The sequence below is a fragment of the Phoenix dactylifera genome, unplaced genomic scaffold (genome assembly GCF_009389715.1).
Source record: "Phoenix dactylifera cultivar Barhee BC4 unplaced genomic scaffold, palm_55x_up_171113_PBpolish2nd_filt_p 001742F, whole genome shotgun sequence".
Classification (NCBI taxonomy): Eukaryota; Viridiplantae; Streptophyta; class Magnoliopsida; order Arecales; family Arecaceae; genus Phoenix; species Phoenix dactylifera.
The window spans coordinates 3,143-22,934 of NW_024069041.1; the positions used below are offsets into that span (position 1 = coordinate 3,143).

At 43.2% G+C, this 19,792-nt stretch overlaps 1 protein-coding gene across 1 annotated transcript; it reads right to left on the bottom strand.

The window, feature by feature from the left end:
• Window positions 1-947: 947 nt before the first annotated feature.
• On the bottom strand, window positions 948-16,403 carry LOC103700780 (sodium/hydrogen exchanger 2-like). Its single transcript, XM_039122769.1, has 12 exons — window positions 15,910-16,403; window positions 15,710-15,828; window positions 14,504-14,601; window positions 12,998-13,057; window positions 12,839-12,885; window positions 12,558-12,752; window positions 12,375-12,421; window positions 11,969-12,035; window positions 11,743-11,843; window positions 11,521-11,622; window positions 1,407-1,545; window positions 948-1,329 (listed from the first exon to the last, which is right to left on the bottom strand). The coding sequence occupies exons 1-12, from the start codon at window positions 16,081-16,083 to the stop codon at window positions 1,219-1,221; spliced, it is 1,260 nt and encodes a 419-aa protein (XP_038978697.1). The 5' UTR covers window positions 16,084-16,403; the 3' UTR covers window positions 948-1,218.
• Between the last annotated feature and the right edge of the window lie 3,389 nt (window positions 16,404-19,792).

Sequence of the window (19,792 nt, forward strand, 5' to 3'; positions counted from 1 at the left end):
CAAGAAATTGCAAGCTCGTAATGCGGGACAATTCAAAGTCCTAAGAAAAATTAGTTCGAATGCATATGTTGTGGATCTTCCTGATAACTATGGGATTAGTGCGACATTTAATATTAAAGATTTAGTCCCCTAAAAAAAATAGCAATTATTCCTTCTGACCCCTTTGTTGACACGTCAGCCCTTGTTAATCACCCTGACCCTTTACCTGCTGTTGAGCCGCCACCTCCAAAATTTCATGCACGCAGAGAACAAATAGAACATATATTGGATGAGCAGGTTATGTCAACCAAGAACGGTGGATACCAACGTTATCTTGTTCAGTGGAAAGGTCGACTAGAGTCTGACGTGACGTGGATTTTCAGAGCCGAGTTGCAGCGCCTTGACCCCGACCTTCTGGAGCAGTACAACAGCCGGCCAGACATACACTCGACGGAGACGAATTTTTTTCCACTTGGAAGGAGTTGATGGGGACATCAGAGCCACTCGCTCGCGTTCGCACCAGGGATTGGCATCATTGCGACTGGGAGATGATCTTGAGCCACTAGATTGAGTTGGGCCCTGGATTGGGTCCAATCTAATCTGCGTCATTTTATTTTCTGCATTTTGCTTTTGTTTAATCAAGTCAATTTGGTCGGTTATTTGTTATTAGACAAGTCAACTGGGTTAGCTGTTAAGTTATGTAATTGGGTCGAGTGATTGGATCGATTTTGGTATATAATCAATCAATTGACTTAGTCAACTGATTAAGAGTCCAATTTTGGTATGTCGTCAATTGTTTGACCTGATGTAAGGCCTATATAAAGGCCACCCCTCTCATAAATTAGGGCATTAAAGAATTGAATAAAATCTAGCCTCCTTTCTCCTCCTTCCTCCTCTTCTCTTCTTCTCTTTTCTCCTCCTCTTTTCTTCTTCCTCTTCCTTCTCTATTCCCTCTACAATGGTCCTCCATCATCATCTCTCTGAATATTGAACTACAAGCATAAGAAACAAAAGAAACAACAATCTAGATTCCTTTGCAGCAACCATGAAAATTTAAAGAGTTGCTTGCTTCTCTTGTAAACCAGTGATACTCGTAAAAAGGCTGAGTGGTTCTTTCAAACAAAAAAACTACAGACCACTCATATCCAATAATATAACATGTTCACCTCTCTGAATATTGAACTACAAGCATAAGACTCCACAAATGGAGACACTAAAAAACAGGCAAATTCTTCTTTTTCATACAAAAGAAACATTAGATTTTGTAGGTAAACGATCACATCTAACCTTATTATATGCAAGTGCAATTGATACTGCTCCTCTCATTAGACCAGCCCACCATATTACGACCTGTAGATTGAAATTTTAGAAGTTGTTCTCACATTTGACTTAATAGATATACAATAATTTGAGTCCCGAATACTCACTTGCTGCTTAAAGGTGATTTTCTCATTTGGAGACTTCTTACTTAAGTTGGAAAGAAAAGATAGTGGGAAAACAAAAGCAGCTCTTCCAATCAATACCATACCTAGCAGAATTGAGCTGACAGCAACTGATTTTCCAGGGCTGCATGGCAGGATAAATATTAGAAGCTACCAATGAAATCAAATTAATAACCAAGGAACAACTTATATGCCCAACATATATAAAGTTCACTGTTTAAGTAAGTTTAATAGTAAATATGGACCTCTTGTTTTCAATATTATAGTCTAATTATAGCCCATGGTTTTCTATTTTTCTTGATATATGTGACTGCATAAAAAGAGAGATGTAAGGGTGCAGCCGACTGCAGATTTATCTTCTACTTTTCCTTCCGTTCCTTAGTACTAGAATGGCTCCATTGAACTTACCGCATTACATAGTAATATTATATATTAATATCATGATAGATCCATCATGTCTTTCAGTGAGAGGCTAGTGGCAAAACTATGTTTATTTATAATTCTTAAAAGCCAGGTATTACCATTTCAGGTCTGAAATTCAAAATTCAATGCAAAATAATATCTAAGAATAGAAGAAATTTTATTGCTATTTTTGTAATCCCAATTGCTCATCAATTTATCATCCTATTTAGAGTTGGGCCACAACTGCAGCCTTCATAGTTGAAGGTGTTGGGACGTAGGTATGCCCTAAAAAGCCATTTGCCTATTAAACATCGTATTTTGAGATATCACATAGGTATATCTTCTATTCATAGTCATAAACAGCTAAAGGTTGTTTCACATATTAGTCTTTGAGGGGGACAAAGACCAGAAGTGTCACTTATGGGTAGAATGAGCAAGTAGACAGATGTGTATTCTGCAGGAAGTATTGGATCATTCTACACTTCAAGATGGTTCACAGCTATGGATGAGGTTGGCTATTTTTTTCGTAAGCATCAAAATAGTTGATCTTGAACTGATACATGAGTGAGCTTCACACTGAACCATCAATGGGACACAGCCACCTCTTGAAAACCATTGTTGAAGATGACATTCTCATAAAGCGATCCCCTGACTTGGGGGCACGACTACCCACTATGATTTTGGTTAATGAAGTTAAGGCCAAACTTGTGTACCAATTATGGTACCCTAGATTTATCCTTGGAGCACACTAGTTTACTATGTCGTGTCATGAGTGAGGAATAAGGATTGTCCAATAAGGAACCTGTCTATGATTTCATCCACATTAGAAAAGAGACATGGTCAAGTATGGAATCTTGATACCAAGCTATGTTTTGATCGAATCATTTTCATATTAAATAATATATTTATTTTGAATAAAACCAAATGTATTTATTTTGAAAATGGTTTTGCACGCATATCAGTTTTTAGTTGTATTTGATAAATCCAAAATTCTGATGGGCCATGAAATTAATTAGGTATGGATTTGAAATGGCATATATTTTCAGAATGATTAATCGAGCATAAAGGAAGGTGCAGGGACTGAATTGCAAGAATAAATGCTATGCATGAAGAGAGACTTTTCTATCCATTCTACTAAAATTAGCACAATCATACATATTTATATATAAGGAGGCTAGCCCTCCTCACTACATTGTGACCATGGCACACATATTAAGTAAGAGAGGACATGTTAGATTAGAAATCCAATTAACATTCGATCCTATACATGTTCGTCTTTTTATCATTTCACTAAATATCTATTGAGTTCTCGCACTTGGGTGAAATATGATTGCACATATCCAAGCGGGTGACGCGCCCCGCGTCGGGGATGCGCATGGAGGGGAGCTCCTGGCCCGCGTCGGGGGCGCGCGTGGGGATGGGGCCGCGCCTTGCGACCGGGCCGGGGGGTTTTTGGCTGCGCAGGGCCAGCAGGCCCATTCTGCGACTGGGCCGCCGGTTGACCTGGTGTTGGGCCATGGGGATGGCCCGCGAGCCCAGGTCCCCCTGGTCCACAATGTCGGGGGCCTACAGGGCCAGGGTATGCGCAGCCCGGGTCCCCCTGAGCCGGACACTTTGGCCCAGGACGAGTGGACCTTGGTCAGGGGCCCTGAGGCACTCACAGGGCCTTTCCAGTACAGCCCACCCTGTCGGGAGCTGGATTCGCGGCTGGGGATCCCCCCGGCTGCTAGCCAGGACCTTCCTATGTTGGGTGCGGGCCTAGATGGGGTCGTTCATTTTGGCCTTACACCCCTGACCCCGGGCGTGCTGGAGGATACCACCCCAGGTAGGTGTGTGGTGGGGGACCACCCCACCCCACGTCTGGAGGGGAGTACGGCCGTGGCAGGAGGGGGCATGGACCACTCTACTGCCTTGCAGCATGTCAGGGCGGCAGTTATGGGGGTTGTACCCACGACCGGCAATGTGGAGGAGGAGCGAGGCATCCTGGGCGTCGAGCCTGAGGATGTTCCCGCGACTCTAGGAGAGGAGTCTGAGGCCGACTATGTGGACTGTGACCCATGATGATTCTCGCTTGGAATTGTAGGGGGGCGGCCAAGCCGTCCTTCATGACTTCTTTCAAACGGTTAGTGCAGGTCCATTGTCCGGAGATCTGTTTCCTCTGTGAGACCCGATTATCTGGCGAGGGGCTCGGACGTTTGAGGCGGCGCCTTGAGAGGGACTGGCAGACCTATGCGATCGACTCTTGGGGGCTGTCGGGAGGCATTTTGGTCCTGTGGAGGCGTGGAGTGACGACAGTTGATGTCTTTCACAACTGCCCCCAACAGGTAGTCATGGTCGTGTCGAGACCTGATGTTGCCCCGTGGGTGCTGTGCGGTGTGTACGCGAGCACGGACCACAGGGTTAGGAGAGTCCTTTGGCAGGAGATCACCAACCTGGCCGCCCAGGGTATCCCGACGGTTGTGGTTGGTGATTTCAATTGCATCCAGTGTGAGAATGAGAAGCGGGGGGGCGTTGCCTTTACTGATAGAGTGGACAGGAGGGAGTTCCGTGATTTTGTGTCGCGGAATGGCCTGGTAGACTTAGGTTTTTCGGGACCACAGTTTACTTGGTGTAATAATCAGCGTGGCAGTGCTAGGGTCTGGGAGAGATTAGATAGGGCTTTTGCGTCCCCAGATTGGATCCTTCGATTCCCCACTTGTAGGGTCACTCACCTCCCTCGGATTGCCTCGGATCACTGCCCTCTGCTACTTTCTACCTCATCGAGTCCCACCCACCATAGCCCCTTCCGCTTTGAGAAGGTTTGGCTGTCGTACCCCCAGTCTTGGGATATTGTCCGCGACGCGTGGCGGATTCCGGTGCACGGAGATGCCATGCGGCGGGTCTCGCGCAAACTTGAGTTGACCAAGAGGCGCTTGCGCCGTTGGAACCGCGAGGTTGTGGGTAACATTTTTCGGCGTTTGGAGGGGATAGAGACCTCGATCGCTGAGCTGCAAAGGAAGGAAGACCTAGGGGGCGTGCTTCCGGAGGATGATATGGTTGACCTTCGGGGCCTTCTTGCGACTCACCATTCGCTGCTACGGCAACATGAGGTCTTCTGGAGACAGAAATCTCGTGTGCAGTGGGTAAGCGAGGGTGATCGTAATACTAGCTTCTTTCATCGGACGACAGTCATCCGGAGACGACGGAGCATGATCCATTCCCTGCGCGATAGGTCCGGCCATCGGGTGGAGGGTGAGCCTGCCATTCGACAGGTCTTGCTTGATTTTTTCCGCGCTAGATGGACAGAGGATGAGGAGGCCCATGATGGTCACTACCCTCTCAGGGTGGACGTGGGTATTGGTGAGGTTGAGTGTGCATCCTTGATCCGACCGGTGATGGCACAGGAGGTGCATGAGGCGGTCTGGGCCTTGGCAGCTGACAAGGCCCCGGGACCCGATGGTTTCCCCCCTTTCTTCTTCCGGCAGTATTGGGGTATTATCCGACCAGCAGTGGTGGAGGCCATCCAGTGCTTCTTCACCCAGGCAGCGATGCCTGAGGATTGGAAGGCCACCTTCATCACGCTTATGCCTAAGCGCCAGGATGCGGCTGAGCCTTGTCACTTTAGGCCCATTAGCCTGTGCACAACCTTATACAAGGTTGTGGCAAAGATTTTGGTGGGCAGGATGAAGCCCCTTTTACCTGGCATCATTAATCAGGAACAGGGGGCCTTTGTAGCTGGTAGAAATATTTCTCATAATGTTATGTTAGCCCAGGAAATGATGTGGGATCTTCGGCGGGCATCGAAGCGGCACAGCTTGATGGCAGTCAAGCTGGACATGGAGCGGGCTTACGACAGGATCAGGTGGAGTTTTCTCCAGCGGGTACTGGAGGTGCACGGCTTCTCCAGGCAGTGGATTGGGTGGATTATGGGGTGTGTCCGGGGGCCAAAGTTTTCTATCTTGGTCAACGGCACTCCATCAATTTTCTTCGAGTCCACAATGGGATTACGACAGGGATGTCCCTTATCCCCTTATTTGTTTATTATCTGTGCTGATATTTTATCCCGTGCTTTGCAGGGAGCGTGTGCCAGCCGGGAGCTGGAGGCCTATGTGCCAGCACCGGGGGCTCGCCCTATCTCCCATTTACTCTTTGCTGATGACTGTCTTCTCTTGGCCAGGGCACGGATTCCAGAGGCACGGGTCCTACGCAGGGTGGTGGCAGACTATTGCATGGCATCCGGTCAAAGAGTGAACTTCCTCAAGTCTGCCATTTTCTTCAGCCCCAGCACAGAGAGCGGAGTCAGACAGGAGATCAGAGGGATACTGCAGGTACCGGAGCAGGAGGGGACGCTGACCTACCTTGGCGTCCCTATCACGGGTCGGAGGCTACGGGTGGCCGAGTGCTTGGGCTTGGTGCAGCGGGTCCAGAGCAGGCTGGAGGGATGGAGGGCATCCTCCCTATCCATGATGGGGAGAGTGACATTGGTCAGATCAGTGCTGGGATCTATTCCGGTGTACCTTATGGCCAACACAGTGGTACCGAAGACGATTCTGCTGAGGATCGAGCGCCTTCTTCGGAGCTTTCTGTGGGGGTCATATAGTGGAGGCCATGGAGTGCATCTGGTAGCTTGGGAGCAAGTTTGCCTTCCTACTAGCGAGGGTGGTCTAGGGGTGCAGTCCCTCATTGAGAGGCGTGAGGCACTCATTGCCCGGCACGCGGCCCAGTTTATGTTAGTGCCACACAGCTTCTGGAGTCAGGTGATGGCAGCTAGATATGGTCGGGGGGCTTTAGCAGCAGCACGGACCGGTCGTCGAGTCTCCTTCATGTGGCGCGAGATCGGGAGGTACCTGCCATCAGTTGCAGCACATACCAGGTGGTTGATCGGCGATGGCCGGAGTATTGATGTGACCAGTGATGCGTGGGTGGACACCCTTCCCCTGAGTCGCTGGCCGACCATGGTTGATACAGAGGCAGTGGAGGGGCTACGGGTGTGCGATCTCCTAGTACCAGGAGGGGCAGAGTGGGATGAGGCCAGGTTACGGCTGTTCTTCGGGGTACACCTAGCTGTGAGGATTCGGTCCCTCCCGCTACCAGGATGTGGGGGGCCGGATGTCAGAGTTTGGGGCACTTCGAGCCGGGCCGGTGTTAGACTGGGAGACCTCTCCCGCGCCATTCAGCCAGAGCACGAGCCGGGGTCAGATTGCGCTTGGATCTGGAGGTCCGGCCTCCACCCGAGGGCAGCTCTCTTTTTGTGGAAGGTGTTCTGGGACCGCCTTCCGACGAGAGCAGTGCTGAGCAGGCGTGGCTGGGGGATCCCTGCGGAGTGCGGGACATGTGGAGCTGAGGAGACAGTGGACCATGTGCTCTTTCAGTGTACTTGGGCGATGTCGACATGGCAGTGGACAGGGATCCCGCAGGGGGCCCGATGTGCGCGGATACAGTTCCTTAGTGTGACGCGGCAGTGGCTAGCTAGTCCGCAGACTCATGAGGAGGGCATCAGAGCGACTTGCACAGCCCTTCAGATCTGGCTGGCAAGGAATGCTCGTACTCTCGGCCAGCGCAGGGTGTCACCGAGGTTTGCAGCAGAGTTTGCTCGAGCACAGGCCACGGAGATCAGCCATATCCCTTCCTTAGTTAGACCTTTGACAGCTCGGGACACCTGGGGTTCCCCCCTTGCTCCGGCAGCTCCTCAGATGGTGTTTTTCACCTGGGAGCCCCTACCCCCGAGCTTCCTCAAGGTCAACTTTGATGGGTCTGTGTTGGATGGCGGCTCGCGAGGTGGTGCAGGTTTTGTCATACGGGACCTGTATTCCAGGGTTGTGGCCGCAGGTGGCTGCCAGTTGTTCGCTACATCAGTCCCGGGAGCAGAGCTGCGCGCTGCCTGGGCGGGGCTTCGACATGCACGGGCGATGATGCGGACCAGCTCGATTATTTTGGAGGGCGACTCAGCTACTGTTATTGGATGGATTCAGAAGGGGTTGAGGGGTGAGAGCTTAGACCACCCCTTGATCCGCGATATAGTCAGGATGATGAGAGATGGGGGGGCCATCCAGGCCAAGCATGTATTTCGGGAGGCCAATGGGGCGGCTGATTGGGTGGCCGCCTATGCGGCCCACCATTCGGGTTACGCCCTTTGGTCAGGGGAGGGGGAGCTGCCACTGGCACTCCGCGAGATATTGTATTTTGATCTTATTGGGTGTATTCATACACGTTCTGTATGAAGCACCCGCTTCAGCAGAAAAAAAAAAATATGATTGCACATATATACTAGACTCTTGGCATAAGTTGGTTCAAGTAGGCCGGATAACCCAAATTGGCTGTGTTTATGGGTTGGGCCCAAACCACGGGCCTAGGGCTTCACTAAGTGCTCGGCCAATTGGGGTTTCCCTAGGTTCTGCCCACTTATCTAGGGTTTTCCTTGGAGTGGCGTCCATCCTACCATAAATAGGAGGGGCATGTGGGGCTTTAGGGCATGCGTTAAGGTTTCTCATGTTGAGATCTCAGGAAAGAGATCTCATGGTAGCCGCCTACTAGAAAGATGACAGAGAGAAGGAAGATTGAAGGAAGAAAGACAAGGAGATCCAAGTAATTCTTAGAGGGCCTGTCGAGTGTTGAATACTGTGTGTGGTGCCTAGAGAAGTCTTCATCCATTTACTTCTATCTTGTAATGCTCTAACCTCTTCTTGGAGGCATTAATCTATGATCTAATAATGCAACTATCTTTCTTGGTGATTTATCTAAAGTTCCACTTTAAATCTTCCATTGCACCATGATGCCAGACTACATTAGTGTCCTTCAGAAAGTACTGCATTGCTGTTTGATTTCAGCAAGCTAAACCATTGTTTGAAAATGAAAACTCAGGAAATCTAAAACTTGGTAGTCCCAATATCCTTTTGGATATCAGATTTGAGATCATCCTGCATCAACCAATGTGGCAATTTTTATAGCCATATCTAATGGCAATTCAGAAGCTAAATCATGCCCTAGATAGTAGTGCTTAATATCATGGGTCAAGTTTACTTGTTGATGTTGTGGTCTTCTAATTACTGTTTGTAGCCAGATGACACACTCATATAGACTGCTTAATAGCTCCATGCAAGAACACACTTTCAACATCCAATGGATGCTCGTGCCATTATCTACAACAACTGACTAAAAATTCTTGTTTAAACTAGGCATCCTTTGCAGGGTTTTTGCATGAACATATTTTAGTATAGAGTCTATTCCTCTGGCTCTACTTCAATCTAAATTTTTACCTCTAAGCTTTCATCAGTTTAAAACTTAAAAAATATGCTTATCTACAGCTCACTGGCGTCATCTCTTTGAAATGTGCCACCACCTCCTATTCTACATTTTTCTGCAAAGTTTACACCTCCATAACTTTCCATTATTTTGGCTGAACTGTACTCCTTTTACGATCTAATTGATAACAAATGAAAAGTGGAGTGAACATAAAATAATGTTAAAAGAGAGCTGCATGAAAAAAATATATATTTGTCAGGGTGCGAGGTACAATTCTCTTACATTTCTTAAAACAATAGGAAGCCTAAAAGCATGGATATCGGATTCATAGTAGACCACTTGGTCTGAGGGTGATTGAGGTTCTACAATACTTATTTGCTTGTCTTGGCCTCAATTCTTGTTTATCCACGACCAATAGAATTTCTTTCATGACTATTGGTTCCAGAAAATTCACCCTAAGAAGAACCTATATGGGCAAGAAGTAAATGCTGAATCGAATTTCTGAAGATGCAGATATTGAATAACCGGCAACTTTGCTACTGAACTCGCCCAGAAGTCAATCTTCTGCAATGGTAGGGCGGAACCTTGCAAGCTGAATCCATGAAATAAAAACCTTTTAAAAAGTGGTTGACTATAACAGCATATCCCTTTTCTGCACAAAATACGCTGCACAGGACTGCAGGTTCTATCATTTGTTGTTCTATAAATGTCAAAGCCAAGGTCTGCTGCCGACTTGTATCATCCCGTACCAACCATATCATATCGATAATGTATCAATATGCTACCGAGGTTCGATTTGATATATGAGTCGAATCAGTCCGTAATGGTCCAAATCAAGCAAAACCGTTTCGACGCAATACTGAGCCATCCTGCCCAATTTCAAACGGTACCATGGCTGAAAGTAACAAAAAGTATTGAAAACCTATCTTAGAATGGGGTGTATACTGACCTTACCGTACCGAACCGGTAACATACCGGTATGGTTCTTGGTACCGATTTTGCGGACCTTAGTCACATTTGTTCAAAAAAGCAAACAGAGCCTAAAGCATTCGAGAGAAAGAGCAACTTCGACTAGAGGTTAAAAAAAGGACCCATTATGTTCCGCATCATTGTATTTCAATGCAGCTGTGTAGGTTATATTAATCCATCCACCAGAACATACATCGGTAAGATCATATTTTCTTTAAATGTATGGTTGCAATTCTAATTAAAATAGGGAATAAAATAGATCAATCTTGATTTTTTTAGGTGATTCTTGAAGACATGATGCTATAAGTACTTGAATATAAACCTAAGGTTCCAAGATGTCTATAATAGATTAAGAAGTTGGAAGCCTCATACATAGAAAATGACAGATAAGGCCCCGATAGTAATCATGAGATGTAGAAAATGACAGCTAAGGCCCTGATCAGCGTATGCCGAACCAGCCCGTACCGGCCGGTACGGACTGGTACAAACCGGTCCGGCCAGCTACCGGTACGCCGGAGCCGTGGAAACCGGTACAGGCCGGTTCCTTGCCGGAGACAAAGAAGACGAGGAGAAAAAGAGAGAGCGCGGGGAAGAGAGGGAGGGAGCCCACCTTCGGCCGCCATCGGAGAGCCGCGGAGGGGCGTCGGAGGCCGGTGGGGGGCGGCGGAGCCCGGCGGGGGACGGGGAAACCCGCGGGGGCGCTGCAGAGGCCGAGGCCGCGGCCGCGTCCATTGTTTCGAAAGAAACAGGGGACGCGGCCGCGGTTTTAAATTTGGGGATTTTAAGTGAAGTCGGCAAATCGGTTGCCCCGTCCCCCGCCGGGCTCCGCAGCGCCCCCGCAGGTTCCCCCGTCCCCCGCCGGGCTCCGCCGCCCGCCACCGGCCTCCGACGCCCCTCCGCGGCTCTTCGATGGCGGCCGAAGGTGGGCTCCCTCCCTCTCTTCCCCGCGCTCTCTCTGGTTCTCTTCTTCTTCCCCAGTTCCGGCAGGGAAGAGCTTCCCGGTTCGTACCGCCCGAAACATGGTACGAACCGGCCCGTACCGGTCCGGTAGGCAACCGGTACGCCCACCGGACCCGGTACGGCGGACCTTGGCCCTGATAGTAATCATGAGATGCATGCAAAACATTAACTCAATGTGACTTCATGATAAAAAGACATCAATGATGCAATGTCTAACATGTATGTTTTTGTGTGATTAATTCATATGATTTACGTTCAAGAAGTACTATTTTTGAAACTAAAAACTTATCATGTTTTTTCATCGGAAACCAAAATGGCAATATGAGCCAACCTAAAGTAGCATTTCATATCACAAGCATGAAACATGGACACATGAACAGTGTCAATGCAATCATGTATTGAGACCTTGCTTATACCATACTGAGATCTCCTTCCTATTCTAATTATATAAAAAAATTTAGAGCAATTCAAAGAAACTACAGTATTCGGCTCACAAGAAGTTTCCTAGTCCACAAACGTTCATATAGGAATGTGACATATACCGTACCTGTTACTGGCCACTTTCCACTTTTCAATGTCTAATGCATCCATGCCAACATAAAGAAAGAGAAAAATCTCTGCAATAAATGACGATGTTGCAAAGGCATGCCTGAGACAGTAAGTCAAAAAGCAATATATTAATATCATAACATGAACAGTGAGAGAAGGAACAAGTAAAACATGAGAAGCAATAGTTTATATAGCTAGGAGCTATCAAGAAATTGCATACGTGGTGGTAACTCTGGAACTTTCTGTCACATTATGCCAAGTATAGTGCGACATTACTATTCCGCAGAAGAACACTGTTAGAATACCGCTTAAATCTAATAGCTGCAACAAGAAACAAGTTGTCAGTGATGTGTTTAACTTAGTAAATGAAATATCAAGCATCATGGAGACAAGGGAAAGCCAGACTGTTTCTAAATATGTTTGTTGATTTAAAAGAAGACACTCACTTCTGCCAGCATATAGGAAAGGTAAGCCATAAGTATCATAATTGCAACTTCACGATCAGTAGAATGTCTATTAAATGGAAATATAAGCAATGAGATCTTTAGAAGAAAACAGGAAAATTTGATTTTACTTTTGATAGTATCGCATCATGTTGCTACATTATAAAATAATATTAATAACTACAAAAGGGTGCTGCAATTATCAGTGTTTTATTTTAAGTATGGAAAGCATAAGAAAAGAAAAAACTGCAGCACCAATCCAGTTCTTTCAGTACTCCTACACTAATAAAATTTTTCCACAGCTAACCATAACCATCCAGCCATATTCCAACTATTTGAGGTTGGCTTTATGGTAACTGCAATGCAAAAGAAAACACTAAGAGAAGTTTAGGTTTCTTGCATCACCAACCTGCCAAAATACAACTTTTTGATGATATAAGCACTAAACAATCCAGCCTGCAGAAGAAAGAGAACAAATATCAGCCAGAAATAGAACTCTGGCCATTTGGAAAAGGATACAGAAAAGTTGCAAGTTGGAGGGCATGTTTCTTTTATGAAAATGAACTACATTACAGAAGCATAACAAACTTACAAATGCTCCAAGAAAAGTGCTGGTAAAGAATAGAGAAAAGAAGTTTGCAACAAACTTCAAAACAGTAACAGCATCAATATTTCCTAGATCAAAGTTTTGGATTGCATTAAAAAGCACTATTGAAGTGGCATCATTTACAACACCTTCGCCAAAAACCAGGCTATAAAGTAAAGGCGTCTCATCCTGACTGAGAACCTGTTTTTCAAGTACACAATTTCCAAATATGGTAAACTATTATATCTTAAGCTTTGCCTATAACACAAATTTGAGATGTTCGGAACCTGCAAGGTGCAAACAGAATCTGTTGCAGAAAAGATCGCTCCAACTGCTGCAAATATATAAATAGAAGGAAGTTTGAGAGCTCAGGAAACAAGTGATAGCAAAAAAGAACATAAGAATTGAGGTAAAAAAAGCAAAGAGCGTGCAATAAGAGAGCTTACCAAGATAATCTCCAATTTCCAGAACACCTATATCCATTTTTTTAATTATTCCTATTGCTCCTGGACAATAGATGAAGGTCGAGAAATAAATGTGATGCATCATATAGAAAAACAGCAGTTTGTATACTTTTCTCTTCCTTAGAGATTCCCAAATCTTTAAAAATATTCCTCTTAGAATCAGGCCTTCTTGAGATTCCAGAACAACACCTCCAGTATCACTCTAGTTGAGTTTCCACTCTGGAGACCACTTAAAATGCTAATCTTAGAAGACACTCCATATCATGTTTCAGTATATTGTTTAGATTACTCACATGGATCAGAATAATATGATAATATAGGGAAAATGCAATCTGTCTGACTTCCTAAAGATTAATAGTTACAGGTTAAATCTTTTGCTTACTGTTCGCACTGACTACAAAATTATCAATTAAACTAGTAATACGTTACTCCCATGATGAGATCTATAAGAGGCTCCAAATTGAAATCCCTTCTATCCTCTTATCGTTCCGTTTAGCTCATAGCAGTTCTGAAATGTCTTAGCAATATCACATGAAGAAAAGTTTTGCCATGGTCAAGAAAAGGCTGAAATAAACCCAAAGAAGCAGAAAGGCCAGAGCACAATAATTTCTGCGTGCATACTCAGCAAGCAGAGGCACTAGAGAAGCAGCATCGAGAAAGAAAAATAAAATCACGGGAGCGAGCAGAAAAAAAGCAAAACAAACTTGGTTGGAACACCATTATACCATGTAAAAGCCACTATCTGCTAGCGGTGCAGCAGGGTTAAATTTTTATCACTAAAAAATATGGGCCCACATTCAGCTAAGGGCAAGCATCAATTACACCTAAATTCATACTTCCTTACTTTTCTCTCACTAGATAAATTCAGATTTTCATAGTTGACTATTTTCAGAGGATATGTTTGCCCGCAGAAATGCAGTTAGGAAAAAAAGGAAGATGGAGACATGATGATAAATTTTACACAGAAATATTTCATATTCTTTGAAATCTTCTGAATTTTCAAATCCCATGCCTATTTTAAGATTTAAAAAGTTTGAAAACTTTTGATGCATTCTGATTTTGTTTCCGCCCACATCAATCTTCTGGTATAATTCTTCATATCTTATATTTTTTAGCCTCCTAACTAAATGCTTAATAAATCCATCAACCAAACTAATTTCACCCAGTGTCATCTTGAAAACTAGATGCTCAATGAGCTGTGCCTGAATTTTCTTGAACTCAGAACTGCAGCATGCATGTATTCGGAAAAGCTATTTAATCAACTCAGAATACGCCCTTATAAGAGGATAATAAACTACCTGAACAAGTGCAATACTAAGGTTTCTGTCTTGCAGACAGCAAAGTCAACAAAAGACAATTTCTGATAAATACAACATTTGCCATGTTACGGTTTCATGGCATAAAAACTTATGCAATTACATTTATGCTGAAATTCTTTTCCTTGGAATATTTATAGTGCAATTAAATACAAAGAGATCGCGAACTTACCAAGTGAAATAATAATAAAGGAGATCAGTGTTCCAACTGCACCAAACAGCATAATTGTCATGAAGTTGCGGAAGAACCGTTTCTTTTTTACTTGAAACCTGGTGCATAAGAAAATTGGTCAGAATTGTAACATACATTTAAAATGAATGCTCATTGTCAACATCCAAGACTTCCGGTTTTAACAAGATCTGCATAACCAACAGGTGCAAAAATAACGTACAGCTAAATTTATAAGAATAAAGCAGAAACTGCACTTAATACATATTTTTCTGAAATTTGGGCAATATGAAACTTTGGTGTGATGGCTTAAGTGAAGTGCAAGTAGACTCCCTTGTACCGGGTTCTGGATAGATCAAGGTTATTTAAACACTTCTGCATTGAAGTTAGGTAATTCAAAATATGCCATTTTGAAACCCAGGATTGCACATTTGGGGATTTTGTTATGAAATGAACTGCTAGCTATTTCGAGCAGACTAATTGACATGTTAGGAGAGAGGATATATCATAGCCAATAGGAGGCTAATTGACAAGAACACGCTTGGGTTTGAGAAGTATAATGTCCTTAGCTATCCAATTTTTTTATTCTCAAGTTTTACAATTGGGATATGAGCCTATGTTCGACACCTTATTTGTTGCTGTCAGAGAAATGGCTAAACAAGCTCTTTACTATTATATTTTGCAAAAATCATCTTCTATTAACATCAAGTATCATCAGATAATGTATATTTTCTAAATTCTTACTCATATAACTCCTAATACATAGCCAAATAAACTTACATGGAGATATGATAGCAATAACAACAAAGTTAGGCATCAGCTAAGTGAAAATGAAGGGACGACAAGGATTGTCATGTTGTCACGATCCTCAGTCCCTCACTGCCTGGAAATCTCACCATCTTAAGTCATTAACATTTTTCTGCCCTAATTAAGGCAGGGCCTAGAGTTGAAATGCCCACCACGGGTAATCAAAGTTTTGCCAAGAATAACCCAAGGTTCAGTTACAAATTTTTAAATGTAGATAACACCAAATTTGGCTCCAATAGTAAAACTTAAAAACTGAACTTGGGTGCATCTTGCATCAAAAAAAAAGGCAGAAAAAAAAAAAACAAATCCAACATTATTAGCAAGTTAAAACTAAATTTAACCCTAAATCAGAAAACAGTTGTGAAGCAAAACATGGAGGTACAACTATCCAACAAAACTTACCCAGCATTGAAAATAATTGGCGGAAGCAAGTATATGAAGAAGAGTTCTTCACTGAAGACTCGAAGATGCGAACTCTTTCCTTTAGTAGTTAGAAGAATAATCACTCCAGTGCCCAGCCCCTGACATCAAACCAGTCCAATTAAACTAAATTTCTGCAATAAAGACCAAAAAGATTAAATCTTTATCCCCATAGAACTCACGATAAGAAGGGCAGTGATGGACTCGTTCATCCACCGATTCTCCTCCAGCAAGTGGCCGATCACTATACACGCGCACAGCAGCGCCACGAAGAGATTGATCGACGCCACCGACATGTGATCAGACTCCGAGAGGACCCCAAGTTTGATCGGCACCGACCCCAAGTGCACCGCCATGGCCCTCCCAGCACCTCAAAAATCAAAACTTTGCGCCCCAAAATACAAAACCTCACCACAACAAAGCGCGAATCCGATGCTCTATGTCTCCAGGGAGTCCATTCCCCGGGATCTCCCCCTCGGCTCACGAATTCGATGCTTGGGGTCGAATCCTGGACGGTTTTTTGCAGAGGAAAAAATCTCGGGATTGTGGATTCGATTCGAGAATTCAATAGGGAAGGTATTTTAATGACGGAATCTAAAGATCTTTTAGGGCTTTTTGGTTGGAGATCAGGTCCACCAGGACTAGGAGGGATCTTTCCTCCCTCGGATGATTGAAACCAGAGGCGTTACAATGAATGGTGTCGTGGACGGCGCGGCGGAGGGAGAGGGAGTGGTACTACGTGGCAGCATTCTATGCTGCTGTTTTCTGTTCTAATGGCGCAGATGATCGATCCATGGTCTCTCCAACTGACTGCCGTCGCCGGTCAACATAGTCCTTGAACGAGCTCATAGAAATTTATTGACCGTCATATAACGTTTCATGCATATGTTGTTGGGATTTCGACGGGGGGGAGGAGAATCTTCGTTTGGCGGCTTGCACCGTTGTCAGTGACCGTTGGATCGAGAGATGGATTGGCTAACTGGGCCCCACCTTGATAGATCTGCGGGTTCTGGTGTGCTTCGTGCTGTAGCCGTTAGATCGTTCGATCAGACGGTTAGGATGAGCGATTGGCTTTGTTCGACTCGTGGTACGTTTTGATTGGATATATTTGGTGTTTGCTCAACGGTGTAGTAGAGAGTGTCCCCAAGACGCAAATGAAGGATCACGAAGACTCCCGGTAGCCTCCAACCCACGGCTCCAAAATCGAAAACGCTTGCCGCGAATCCAGGGAAAGCGCATTGCTTTTATATCTGCTGCAACCATCTTAATGAGTTCCCCGAGGGCAGGGCAACAAAGAGGCAACACAATCCATCACTCATATAAAATAAAAAAATAAAAAATAAAAACGAAACAACCTCTCGCGCAGAAGAAATTATACTAGATTTCTCAAATTGAGCCACCAATAACATATATTTTCTAGAATAGATATCTTAATACATGATGGAACAAAATTTATCATGCAAGAAACATATCGCTATTGAAGAATCTGATGTCATGTAAAGAGTCATGATATCGGCCGCTCGCTTGTTTCAACGAGCAAACCTTGCAAAACTTGATAATTAGAGTCTAGAAATCAATATTGTTGAGTCATCTTCATTGATTTTGATAGACACGTCCAATGAAAATTTCTAATCAATCACGCTATCCTTGTATTGCTCCATGCGTTGTTGAGCTTGTGAAAAAAAAACACCAGAGTATGCCAAACCTATGCAGAATATTGTTGATATTATGTTGCTTCACATTAGACATCCTCTTAGAGCTACCTTCGTTTGTCCTTTATGAAGTGCATTACCTTCTATCATTTAATTTCCCATGGCAATCTTTCTTATTGCAATCAAAGTTGTCCAAACTTTCTTGGTATTCTCATAGTTTCAGGATATATGCTTGCAATCTTAATTTGTCTAGCATCAAATGTTGCCCTTATTTGAAAGTCTATAGCATCTATAGAATATAGCATGGGTGACTTGTTGCTATAGTTTTCAGTGAAATAATTGGATCCAAGGCTATGATGAAAATTATAATCACTTCTCTCAATAAAATAAAACAGTCGTTATCATCTTAAGAAAAACAAACATGCTATTACCACACTTATTAGTCATGGTCATTGTCCTAAGTGATGAGCACTAGTGATATGTTTTTTATCATCTCATTATAAAATATAATCCTTAGTTTGTTCAAATCCTAGCTGTTCAAAACTATTATATTCCCTCAATCACTATAGTGTCCTCAATCTTCTATCACTTTCATTAAAGAACAATTTTCAAGCAAATTGACCTCCACATTCCCAATGGCCCATTTTATTCCTTCGTTCAACATTATAATTGTGAGTTATAGCTAGATTCCAAAACCATGCATGTATTTCTTTAACATGTTTTAGTAAAAGTAGTCTGGACCAACCATATTTTATTCTCATCGCTTGCGTTGAGAAGCTACTTCTGATGAAGAGTTATTGACTAATTTTATTAATGAACAAAGCTTTCTATATATTCGAGACATAGTTTATGTGCCCTCGGACTCAATTTATTCCTTGGGAAGAACCTGATGCAACAAGTTATTCCATATGGAACTTTAATAACAACTTCTCTCTTTCCCTTTCCACCTCTCCTCCCAAGAGAAAATGACTACAATAGGATGGACCATGGGTTATGGGCCTTAGAGATCAAACAAAACAATAAACCTTAGTCATGTATAGATATTTCTAGGAAATTATATAATACTATTTATTGAATTGCAATATGGATTGCTCAGAGGTCAGAGCCAAATGTTTTTTTATATACCATGACATGGACCTTTTTGGCATTAAGGAATTTCACAAAAAATGGGAAGTCTACTCAGTACCCTAACGTAAAGAAACTTAAACTAGGCCCAGGACCATGACAAGCTTGACCAAGATCAATCCAAAGACATGAATTTTGAGATAAGAGCTAGACTAATTTTGTGTCTCATCTCAGATAGTTTTACCTTTGTCTATTGGATATCATTTTGCCTTTTGTTTTGCATCAATATTTGTTGCTTTTGCTTATAAAGAAAAAAGAATGAATATACTTCATAAAAATAGTAATAAACTTTGCTTATTTTATTAGTAAAAATTAAAAGGTAATAAAATCCGCATGCTACCACCATAACACAAAACAAAAAGTAGAAAACTAAAGTTGTGTAACTTGACCATTCATTTTTGGTTGCATGATATAGTTTACAATTAACCTAAATAACAATTGATTTGAAATAAAACTGATAAAATGAACTGGTTCCATAATATCACATTCACATGGAATCCAAGTTATTCATTTTGCGACAAAGTTAAGCTAAACCTATGCTTCATTGCGTCTCTCCTATAAAATTTTAGGCAAAATGTCATGCCCTAAATCCAAAGCATAACAGACACCACATACCTGCATGGCAGACCATACAAACTTGTAAGACTACAGATCATATCAAAGCAATAATAATTCTTAAAAATTAATTTAATCAAGATCTTATATAAATAATTCTTATAATCAACTATTCTAAGGTGACATAAGTCAACATATGCCAACCATTTATTTAAATAGAAAAGTTCTAAATAGTCTAAATAGTCTAACTAGAACTCCAATCACTGAGAATATCTTTAGAAGATCTAGCACACTCCTCCAAGTCCCGAGCAATCATGAATTTGGATCTAAAAAATAAAGAAAGAAGAAATGATGAGCTACACTAGTCAAGTAAGCAACATAACACTCCAAAGTGGGGTCTAAGTATGACAAATAAATAATTAGTTAACAAGCAAAATATTGACTGGGAATAAATCAATTTTCGAATAATACGTATATTTCTTTTGAAGTTTACTATTATTTTCATAAACTGATAATAGGAACCCAGCATCAGGCTATGGCTACGTAATCTAGTGGCATGAGTCAGAATACACAAAGTGCCAAATACCACTATTCTTAACCACCGGTGGTTCGGTCTCCAAATACCGCTATTTTAATCACCAGTGGTTCAGTGTCGAAATTACTTTCTCATATTACAAGTCAATAGGGCTAATGAATAATTTCTATCGGCGGAGCCGGATCATAGTCGTATTGA